Here is an 11,659-nt window from a genome sequence, read left to right on the forward strand (position 1 = left end):
TATCTCTAACTATATTTTCTAGATAAGATTTATTAATCTTTTCAGATATTATGTACTTATATATATACTCTAATATTATTAATTTGAAAGATTACATATATCTATCTTTTTTGTTGAGATATTTAAAAATCATGTTTAACCGCTTTAAAAAAATAATACGAGAACATTTATTTAAAATAAGATGAATATATTTATTTAAAATTTTTAAATTTAAAAATTTTAAATAAATTTATTCGTATTAATTTTAAAATAATATGAATATGTTTGTTTAAATAAAAAAATTTTAGAATAATAAGAGTATTATATCTTTTTAATTCTTTTAAACTTTTATTTTTATCATAATTTTATAATAATTTAATATCAATTTAAAAATGAAATAAATTTAAATTAAAACAAAAAATTTAATCCAAATATAATTTAATGTTAATTCTTTTCTCTTTCCTTAATAATTAAATAATGATTCTTCTCTCTCTTCTTAATTAAGAAATACTAAAACTTCAATTACGTTAACTTTTGTTTAACTCTTTAAGAAGAGTTTTAATACTCCAAACCTTCAAGGAATATTGAATCAGGCGCCATGCATCAGGGCTTAGACTAGTAAGACAATAAAAGTAGAAACAAATCACCTCGAACAAGCCTGATACTACGCTGACTCGTTGAAGCACTCTTCAACTCAACGCATTCCATTTTACCACCATTCTCCTCTTTGATTGCTATAATGTTGTCATTCTCACGAATCATGTTAAGGTGTGCTCTTCAAATCCCAAAGCTCTCTCCTTATTCTGTTCCCCACTCCGCTCTCCGTCTTTGCTTCCCTTCCACTTCATCCCTACACTCTCACTCTCACTCCCAATTACTTGATGAAGCTGTTGATTCCTTCACTCGCATGCTCTCTATGCGTCCTCCTCCATCCATCATCCAATTTAACAAGATTTTGGGATCTCTCGCCAAGACCAACCATTTCCCCACCGCCATTTCCCTTTTTCAGCAATTGCAATCCAGGGGAACTGCGCCCAGCATATTTACTATGAATATTTTAATCAATTGTTGCTGCGGCATGGGTCGGATCACTCTCGCTTTCTCTATATTCGCCAAGATTTTGAGGATGGGTTTTCAGCCTGATACGATAACGTTGAATACACTCATTAAAGGTCTCTGTCTATGTGGTAATGTTGAAAAAGCACTACACTATCATGACAGAGTGCTGGCTCATGGATTTCAGTTTAATCAAGTCACTTATGGGATCTTGATTACTGGACTCTGTAAGACCGGACACACATCTGCTGCTATTCAAGTGTTGAGAAAGATCCCACGCTATGGGATTGCTCCTGATGTCGTCATGTACAACACAATTATTGATAGCTTGTGCAAGGTTACGCTTGTAAGTGATGCTTTTCATTTATACTCTGAAATGCTTGCTAAGGGAATTTCTCCCGATGTTATCACGTACAACACTCTAACTTATGGATTGTGCCTTGCGGGCCAACTTAAGGAAGCCATTGATTTACTAAATCATATGATGTTTAAAAACATTACTCCAGATGTTTATACCTATAATACTTTGATCGATGGGCTATGCAAGGAAGGAAAGATCAAAGATGCTAAGAATGTGTTGGCTGTGATGACAAAATATGGTGTGAAACCAAGTGTGGTTACTTATAACAGCTTAATGGATGGGCATTGTCTGGTTAATGAGGTAAATAAGGCAAAATTTGTATTCAACACTATGGCCCAAAGTAAAGTGTAACTTAATGTTCAAAGTTACAGTATCATGATTAATGGCTTGTGCAAAAGTAAAAGGGTCGATGAAGCCTTGAATCTCTTTGAAGAAATGCGTCGTAAGTACTTGGTTCCAAACACGGTAACTTACAACACTCTTATTGATGGCTTGAGCAAATCAAAGAGAATCTCTTGTGCTTTGGAGCTTCTTGTCGAGATGCATGAAAGAGGTCAACCCAGTAATGTAGTCACTTACAATTCCTTGTTGGATGGGATGTTCAATATCAAACGAGTTGACAAGGCACTTATGTTATTCAAGGAAATGAAAGAGAGTGGCATTGATCCAGATATATATACATACAGCATACTTATAGATGGCCTGTGCAAAAGTGGAAGACTTAAAAATGCAAAAGAGATATTTCAAGATCTTTCAATTAAAGGCTGTTCTCCAAATGTGAGGACTTACAATATTATGATCCATGGGCTCTGCAAAGAGGGCTTGTTTGAAGAAGCATTGGCCCTGATGTTGGAAATGGAACACAATGGTTGCTTACCAGATGCTGTGACTTTTGAAACTGTTATTCGTGCTTTGTTTGAAAAAGATGAAAATGACATGGCAGAGAAACTTCTTCGGGAAATGGTTGCTAGAGGCTTATTGAATTGATAAAAAAAAAGTAAGATACATCAACTCAATTTGAAATTACGTCTCATTCATGCTGAATATGTATCATGGTTCTGTAAATTTTGTGTCTGTTGGGTCAGAGGACTTTGGCAATGCCATAACATCAATCAATTTTCCACTTTCGATTTTTGCAATTACTATTAACCTTTTTAATTCCACTACTTTATTGATTCTTTAGATGATATTCTTAGATATAGCTTATAGATTTAGTGTTTAAGGTCTCTTTATAGCAATAGAGTGTTCTTTACTGTTATTCTATGAGATCATATATTTATCATGCTACAAACTAAGCAAAACTAAAAAGATTGAAAATTTTGTTCTGTTGTTTGTTTTCTGCTATTCTGTTGTGCAACTTATTTTTCCGTAATTGTTGTAAAAGGAAATTTAAGTAGGTACTAAGTGTTTATTCTTAGGCTATATAGTTTTCACTTCCATCTTAAAAATAAAACCCACTTCTAGAATGCATGTCCCCTCTTTTCATCAACCTAAGCAACATTGAGTCCAGGTTAATATGGTTCAGTTATCTCAAAACTTGTGGCCATTTTCTTAATTAATGCTACTCAATTGTATTGCTTGGAAATTGCTTCTGCTGAAAATATGTACATTATGAGATACTTTTTAGGAGAATGTTTTTCTGTTAGTTCTTAGATAAATGACCTCATTATTTCTTGTTTAGACATTACTCCATTGTCTCTTAAGTCTCTGTTTATTAGCATTTTAAAAGAAGTTACTGGCTTGGAGTTTTGTTATGTGGTGTTGTGATGGGGGTGTTAAAAGTGAAACAATATAGAATTCTTTGGAATTGCAGTTGATTTTATTTAGTGAATTTCTTTGCATAATTGTTGTATTTATTTACTTTCAATCAGATGGGTAAATACCAATCCACCGTGTTATATGTATAAATTTAATTGGCTTTATATTAATCCAAACTATGTTGAAGCTCTCTAGTGTGAATTTTCCTTTATACTTTGATTTCGGAATCAATTGCGAGACACTAGAATTCTTCAGAATCATACTCATTGGATTTTAAACTTCAAAAAATCACTTTTCTCATGAAACCCAAACAAAAATCACTTCATCTCAAACGGATAAAATATTGATGTTGCTATAAACTTTGCAAAGTCAATCTTTGCATTATAATTAGGTTCTTCATTTATATACTTCCATGCTAACTTGTGTGGTTCGTGCTGCATAAAACAGTACTCCAAATAAACATTTGTTACTGCGAAGGGCATAATTTTGCTGTATGGTAAGAGTATATGAATATACAATGTGTTTCGGATATTGCAAGTTTATCAACAAGAAGATATCTCTGTCATCAAGAGTTGTTTCAGACTCTACAGAAAATTCTTTGTTCATTTTCACTGAATAGTATTATTTATTTATTTATTTATTTTTTCAGTTTTCGTTATGCAATCTGCAATGGAGTTCTTTTCAGGTTCTACCATTTGAAGGCACAGGTAATTTAACTTCTATGTCATTGAGAAGTTGCTGTTCTTCCTTGGAGCAGAAGAAAAAATTGATGGTGCTGGTAATTGTTGGCGCTATAAATAGTGACCGCTAGTATATTTAATATTTAATATTTATTATGAAATGTGAATATAAAATTTACTAATATTATATGATAATTTGTAATTTATTGTTAATTTTCTAGTATTAGTTCCTGCTAAATTTCATTGGTTAAGTTTCACCTAATCAATTTATAAGAAGTTATTATATTGTACATGTAACTAATTTTTTATATTATTGAATTTGAATTATATTGTTAATTGTTGTCTTATATATTATTGAATTTGAATTAAATACTAATGTCAGGTGACTTTTGATACAGTCTAGTTAATACAATAGACAAAGATACTACAGTAAAAACATAAATGACTAACATATCTCTAGTCATGCAAGAAAGAACACAATATTTGAGTGTCTTTCTTCTCCACTACCTCAATATATGACATCTATTAAAATCTTTTGTTACGTGATCTTCCAAATACCTATTTCATTCTTATTGAGTTCACTTGGCTTTATTTTCTGTGTTTGCTTCCATTTTCTCAAAGGATCTTCTATTAAAATCATTGTCACTTATTATCTCTAAATTAGAAGAAAAGTTAGCATTTTGAGTTTTCACTAATTTTGCCTCCAAATACTAATTTTTCCTGCACATATTCTTCTGATTCCAAATTTTCGGTAATCATCATTCAATCATAATTTTTCTCTCCAAATAATTTTTTTTTATCACCATCATTCAACAGTGGTGAACACTTTCAGGACTCCAATAATAGTACTACACCTCGAGCATCTTTGTACTTTAGGCTATCACCTAAACACAAGAATATACGATGTTATGATAAACGGGCTATGCAAAGAGGGTATACTTGATGAAGCATTGGCCTTAAAGTTGGAAATGGAAGACAATGGTTGCTCTCCAGATGCTGTAATTTTAGGAACAAATATTCGTGCTCTGTTGAAAAAAAGGTGAAAATGGTCAAGCACTGAAATATCTTCATGAAATGATTGTTAGAGGCTTATTGAAAAGACAATAGGAGAAATAAATCAACTCAAATTAATAAATTTTGTGTTCTCAAAATTTGTACAGAACTTGGTAAATTTTATATCTATTGGATTGGAGGATTTAGGAAATGCCATGAACTCACTATCACCTTGATTTTGGTTATCTCTATGTTTTTGAATTAATTTTGAACTTGTGTTATTGGCTGATTTTTGACTCTCTGTTACCATGGCTATCATGCATCTTGTTTCGGCGGATATTCATAGTTGTAACTGTGCTTAAGATTTCTTGATAGTAATTAAGATCTAATGATTGGTCTGATGAGCAACTGTGCTTTATTTGACTAAATCTTCCTAGAATTCTTCTAAAAGATATGCAGTGGCAAGATCAATGACATGGATATATGATTTTCACTGCTGTCTCTAAAACAAATACATCTACTAAATGCATGACCCCACTTTTTTTGGTTGACAATTTCAACATTTTGTTATTTTTCAAAATCTGATCACAGCTGAAGAAACCTGTATACAAAGTATGTGATTACACTTGATTTTTCAAGAAAAAAAAAAGGGCTGTGCAAGAAGGAATTTCTAGGAATTTGTCTACTATCGTTCAAGTATGAATTATGTTAAAACCTTTGTTCTTTTCATAATTAATATTACTCGGGATTATTATATTGTTCTTGTTTAAAATCATGTTGAAAAGCTTTTATTATTAAAACATGGTTTGGAGTTTTGTTGTCTGTTATTAGCTACACCTGTCACAAAAGATTTGGGGATTCTAATTCCAAGTACAATTGTTTCTACACCTGTTTCTTTGGGTTTTCTAAATCTTCTCTGCAGTGATGATTGGGGTTAGAATAAAGAATTAAAAGTGAAACAATGTTGTAGAGTTTGAAATTGCATTTCTTCTTGAAGAATATCTTTGAATATCAAAAGTTGAACTCTGCTTAAGTGCTGATTAACTTATTTCATGAAACTGATATTGACCTTGAATTGGTGGTTGAATATTTTGGATTCTTGACATTTTCATCTTTGTTCCATGCTTATTGATTGCTAGGTGCACGCAAGCATGTTAAGTTGCAGCATGGCAAAGACAATGTTGAAGATCTCTAGTATGAATTTTCCTTTATACTTGGATTTCAGTTTGTCCATTTGAAATAATTGCGAGACAGTTGATTTAATATTTTCTCAGCATATTTGATTTCAAGTTGAACCCACCATTGGATTTTAAGCTTCAAAATCAGTTTTGGATGGAAGTGGATAATAGCTACTTACTTTCACAAAAATCACTCTTCAGACTGCACTAATAAACATAAAATGAATTGATCTCAAACAAGATAGAATATGGTTGATAGCATGCTGAATGCTTCCTGTAGATATCGTTTAATTGTTTTTTCCACCCTTTCTTTTTTCTTTCAAATAGGTATGTGATTTTGGCTTATCATGAATGAAGCACAGTACATTCCGTTCTTCCAGATCAACTGCAGGAACAGTAAGCTGTCATAATCCTCATTTCTAAGCTCAAATACTGTGTCATACCCTCTGCCTTCTGAATATTCGTTCTTTCATGTTCTTCTTCTATATTTTGCTGCATATATTTTATGTTCGTTGTGCTTTATATTCTTCTGAAGATATACAAACATACACAAATGGAGGCATTTGCTATTATCTTTTAACAAAAAATTTGGAAAACCAGGAGCTTTTTGCCGTTTAAAAATTCATTATGTTTGGCATGTTATATTAATCCTTTTGTGATGATATCTTTAGCCTCGGCTTATGTTATGTTCTATTTATAATACAATTACTAGTTCTATGTGCCAAGAAAATGTCGATTGAATAGGGTTTGAGAGAATGAGAGAAGGAAGAAAACACAGAGTAAGAAAGAAAAGAGGATTCGAAGAGAAAAACAAGAAATTTATGATCTGCATTACTAGTGAGCTTATCATGAATCTGTGCTTATGTATAGAGAAGAATAGTTTGCTGTGCAAGCTAGAACAAAAGGCACAACAGCCCGTTCATTCTTAAGTTAGTTATGATAGCTGTAACTAACAGCTCTCCTATTGTAGCTGGCACTATTCTAACAGCCAACAGTTCTTTCATAACTAACTCTTGTAACTCTTCTCTAGACTTTACCAGCTCACTCTACTACGATGAATGGTCTTTGGTAACAAAGGAGCAAATCTTTCTTAATTTTGTTGAGGCCTAAACATGAAACCGTTGAATTTTGCTTGTTATAATTAAATTTACTAAAGTTGTTGTTTGGTAAGAGTTTCTGCCTTTCTGGAAAAAAAAATATAAAGACAGGGGAGATAGAGATAATTGCACAATTTTTTTCTTAGGAAGACCAACTTTGTGTTTCTCTATCTCTCCTTTTCAAATAGGTCTGTGTCCTCTGATAATTGCCAAATGGGGCCTTAGTTAACTACATGCTTTTCATCTCTACCTCAAACTCCTGTCTTTCATATGTGTGATCAGCTCCGGTATTCTGCACGTATTTAGTTTTGTTGGTAAGCCTTTGTTTGGCATTGCAGTACATTCATTTTTTATAACATGTTCAGGCCGAATGGATGGCGCCTGAAGTGTTAAGAAATGAACCTTCAAATGAAAAGTAAGCTCAGTTATCATTGGTTTTCATCATTAATTTTTTTAGTCTTTTAAAATTAATACTAAAAATATGTTTTGATTTTTTATTTTTTTAACATTTTATTTTTGTTTCAATTATAATGTTATAATAGTTTTTTTTAATGTTATAATAATCTAATATGAGTAATATTAATTAAAAAGTATAATAAATCTAAATATAAAATAATCATAAATGTTAATTTTTTTTAACTCTTTAAAAAGAGTTTTAATATTCCAAAGTTTAAGAGTAAGAAATCGAGTACATACCGGATAAAAATTGCGAGAACTATTTCCGCAGAGATCGCAACGTCTAGTCGTCTACGTCTTGGACCAGAGAACAGACAGCACTCCCTCAAACGTAACAGCAAAAGTGGGAATCACTAAAATGTTGTCATCCTCAACCTCAAGGATCACTTTCATTTTTAGGTATTCTCTTCTCCAAATCCCTAATTTTGTTTCCTTCCCTTCCTCTTCATCCCTTCACTCTCATTCTACTCGCCAAGTTGATGAAGCTGTTCATTCCTTCACTCGCATGCTCTCTATGCATCGTACTCCTCCCATCATCCAATTTAACCAGATTTTGGGATCTCTTTCCAAGACGAAGCATTTCCACGCCGCCGTTTCCCTTTTTCAGCAATTGGAAGCCAGAGGAATCGCTCCCGACTTATTTACTTTGAGCATCGTAATTAATTGTTGTTGCGGCATGAGTCGTATGACGCTTGCTTTCTCTGTATTGGCCAAGATTTTCAGAATGGATTGTCAACCTAATACGGTAACATTGACAACAATCCTGAAAGGTCTCTGTCTCTCTGGTAGTGTTGAAAAGGCAGTGCGCTTTCATGACAGAGTGCTGGCTCATGGATTTCACTTCGACCAAGTCACTTATGGGACCTTGATCAATGGCCTCTGTAAGACCGGACACACATCAGCTGCTATTCAAGTGCTGAGAAAGATCCCACGGCATGGGATTGTTCCTAATGTCTTCATGTACAACTCAATTATTGATAGCCTTTGCAAGGTTACACTTGTAAATGATGCTTTTCATTTATACTCTGAAATGCTTGCTAAGGGAATTTCTCCCAATGTTATCACGTACAACACTCTAATTTATGGATTGTGCCTTGCTGGTCAACTCAAGGAAGCCGTTCATTTGCTAAATGATATGATTCTCATAAACATTACTCCAAATGTTCGTACATATAGTATTTTGATTGATGGGCTATGCAAGGAAGGAAAGATCAAAGATGCTAAGAATGTGTTGGCTGTGATGACAAAACATGGTGTGAAACCAGATGTGGTTACTTATAACTGCTTAATGGACGGGTATTGTTTGGTTAATCAGGTAAATAAGGCAAAATATGTATTCAACACAATGGCCAAGAGTAGACCATTTCCTAATGTTCGGAGTTACAATATCATGATTAATGGCTTTTGTAAGAGTAAAATGATCGATGATGCCTTGAATCTCTTCGAAGAGATGCGTTGCAAGAACTTGGTTCCTGACACGGTAACTTACAATACACTAGTTGATGGCTTGGGAAAATCAAGGAGAATCCTTTGTGCCTTGGAGCTTCTCGAAAAGATGCATGATCGAGGTCAACCTGCTAATATAGTCACTTACAATTCTTTGCTGGATGCTTTGTTCAATATCAAACAACATGACAAGGCACTTATGTTATTCAATATCAATCAAATGAAAGAGAGTGGCATTGTTCCAGACATATATACATACACCATACTTATAGATGGCATGTGCAAAAGTGGAAGACTTAAAAATGCAAAAGAGATTTTTCAAGATCTTTCCATTAAAGGCTATCATCCAGACGTGAGGACATACACTATTATGATCAATGGGCTTTGCAAGGAGGGCCTACTTCATGAAGCATTGGTTTTCTTGTCAAAAATGGAAGACAATGGTTGCTTACCAAATGCTGTAACTTATGAAATAATCATTCGTGCTCTGTTTGAAAAAGGTGAAAATGATAATGCGGAGAAACTTCTTCGTGAAATGATATCTAAAGGCCTGTTGAAAGGATAAAAGATGGTGAGATTCTTCTTGTTAGACATCACAAAATGTTGTTTATATCTCTTTCTTTTTAACTTGTGTTTTGTTCTCGTTCATCTTTCGATTCCATATTAATGCTTTTAGATCTTCACATGATTGTGATTCTTTATTCTGCTTTACCCACACCTAAATGTTTTCTTTGTCGTTGCTTATTTTATGGCATTTTCGGTGACTAGATGGCTGTTATATGTGGCTTGTCGGATCTATCATTATTTCCTTTTTTATTTTTGTAATTATATATGTGCATTGATGTTAATTTATTCTTAAGCTGAAATGGTTGTGATTTTCATCATTCAAAGGGAATCCTTGTTAGTTGTGAAGCTTCCCTGCACTCTTGTTGTCTTTCGATCTTTTCATTTCCCCCATATTTGAAGTAAACTCCCATGCAGCAGCATACTGTCTGATGTAGCCTTAGATGAAATCTCAAATGTTCTTTTGCAAACATCTTCTCATTTTTCTGTGTTCATGCAGTTATACCTGAAGCATATTGTACCAAAGCAATCATTTTGATAAAAATAGTTACTGATTCAAACCTCAAAGCCAAAGGATTTTGATCAAACACTAGCCTCTTGCGCAATCTCCAAGCACCCCAAAGAGTAGCAAGAAACATTTGCACAGGTTAATACTCAAAAAAGTTGGAATACTCTATCATGAATTGCATGTTCCCATATAATCATGTTAAGAAAAATAATAAACCTATAAACTTTACAATTAAAATGAGAAACTTTGGTGGTATATTCGGGCTTTTAAGTTCGAATCCCATTAATGCTAAAATATTGTGTTAAGAAACAATTATGTGATTAAATCTGGTTTTAATGAAACAATTATGGTAATTTTATAGATAGGAATTGTTCAGTAGAGAGTATTTTCATTTGTTAGCTGAGCTGAACTTGTAGGTTGATGGCTTGATAACTTTCATCTTTATGCTGGCTGTACCATAAATCAATTGATTCATTTGAAACGTTCTTGGAGTTATCATGAAAAACATTGGTCCATTTGTTTGTTGTTTTTTTTTTTTTCAGAAAAAAAATGACAATAAAAATTTTGAAAAATGGCAATTATCATTGTCTTTCAATTTTTTTTTTTTTTTTTTTTTTTTTTTTTTTTTTTTTGAAGGTGGAAACAGAAAATAACTAGTTTACAAGGGCAAGCAGTAGCAGAAAGCCATTGGATTTTATTCAGATGCCCTTAAACTAAGCAGCAAGAATACAACCTACTACAGTAATAGGGCCCAAGCATCTAAGTCTAGTAGGTAGATACTGAATATTACTAGGTTAGACTATACAAGATGTGGATGTCAAGCCATTTCAAATTTTCAATCCATTTCAAATATATCTTAAAACCCTTGTTCATTTTCATAACTAATGTTAGTCAGCAATTAATGCTTAATTGAATTATTTCATTATTTCTTGTTGAAAAATCCTGTATAGGGATTATTACATTGTTCTTGTTTAAAATCATGTTGAAAAGCTTTTATTATTAAAACATGGTTTGTAGTTTTGTTGTCTGTTATCAGCTACACCTGTCATGAAAGATTTGGTGATTTTAATGCCAAGTACAACTATTTCTACACCTATTTCTTTGGTATTTCCTAAATCTTCTCTGCATTGTGTAACACCCTAACTACCAAAGCTCACGCTTTCGGCTGCGCAACTCTGATAGCTCAGACATTACGACGACATTTATACTATTTAATACTAAAATATATACTAAAATATGAGCCTGTTTAAAACTTTAAAAATGCAATACCGCTCCCAAAATACTTTCGTTTGACAACGTATATCCATAGATACCATATAACTTACAAAAAAACTCATAAAAGATACATTCATATAGATACATATATTTATAAATAATATCACAAGCAGTATCCAATACAATTCCTATCCCTCTTACAGAATATCTCAAGATAAATGCAAGGGTACAATAAATAATAATCTAAAGCAATGCAGAACATCTCAAAAACAATTAAATAAACTCTTCGTGACTTCTGCGCCCACATCTTGAAAGGGAAAAAATGTAGGGGGGTAAGAACATCATCCTCGAAAGGGTTCTCAATAGAG

General features: G+C 32.8%; 2 protein-coding genes and 1 pseudogene across 3 annotated transcripts in view; all 3 read left to right on the top strand.

Annotated features, from left to right (window-relative positions):
• Nucleotides 1–4,689, top strand: part of LOC107490613 (putative pentatricopeptide repeat-containing protein At1g12700, mitochondrial) — a 41,955-nt gene extending 37,266 nt beyond the window's left edge. The window contains exon 2 of the mRNA XM_052261291.1: nt 4,667–4,689. The gene's annotated coding sequence lies outside the window, so the exon portion shown is untranslated. The remainder of the gene's footprint in view (nt 1–4,666) is intronic.
• The window catches only part of LOC110281333 (pentatricopeptide repeat-containing protein At1g12300, mitochondrial-like), a 46,076-nt gene extending 35,532 nt beyond the window's left edge, over nt 1–10,544 (top strand). The window contains exons 3-5 of one of the 2 annotated variants that reach the window (XM_052261288.1): nt 5,967–6,021; nt 6,333–6,401; nt 7,830–10,012. In XM_052261288.1, the coding sequence (XP_052117248.1) occupies nt 6,357–6,401; nt 7,830–9,569 (1,785 nt within the window). In that variant the 5' untranslated portion in view covers nt 5,967–6,021; nt 6,333–6,356 and the 3' untranslated portion in view covers nt 9,570–10,012. Of the gene's footprint in view, nt 1–5,966; nt 6,022–6,332; nt 6,402–7,816; nt 10,013–10,067 lie in introns of those variants that run through there. The other variant, XM_052261289.1, reaches the window with a different exon arrangement.
• LOC107490608 (pentatricopeptide repeat-containing protein At1g62670, mitochondrial-like) lies at nt 665–2,559 on the top strand (annotated as a pseudogene).
• Nucleotides 10,545–11,659: the final 1,115 nt, after the last annotated feature.

This window comes from Arachis duranensis, chromosome 5, assembly GCF_000817695.3.
Source record: "Arachis duranensis cultivar V14167 chromosome 5, aradu.V14167.gnm2.J7QH, whole genome shotgun sequence".
NCBI classification, from domain to species: domain Eukaryota; kingdom Viridiplantae; phylum Streptophyta; class Magnoliopsida; order Fabales; family Fabaceae; genus Arachis; species Arachis duranensis.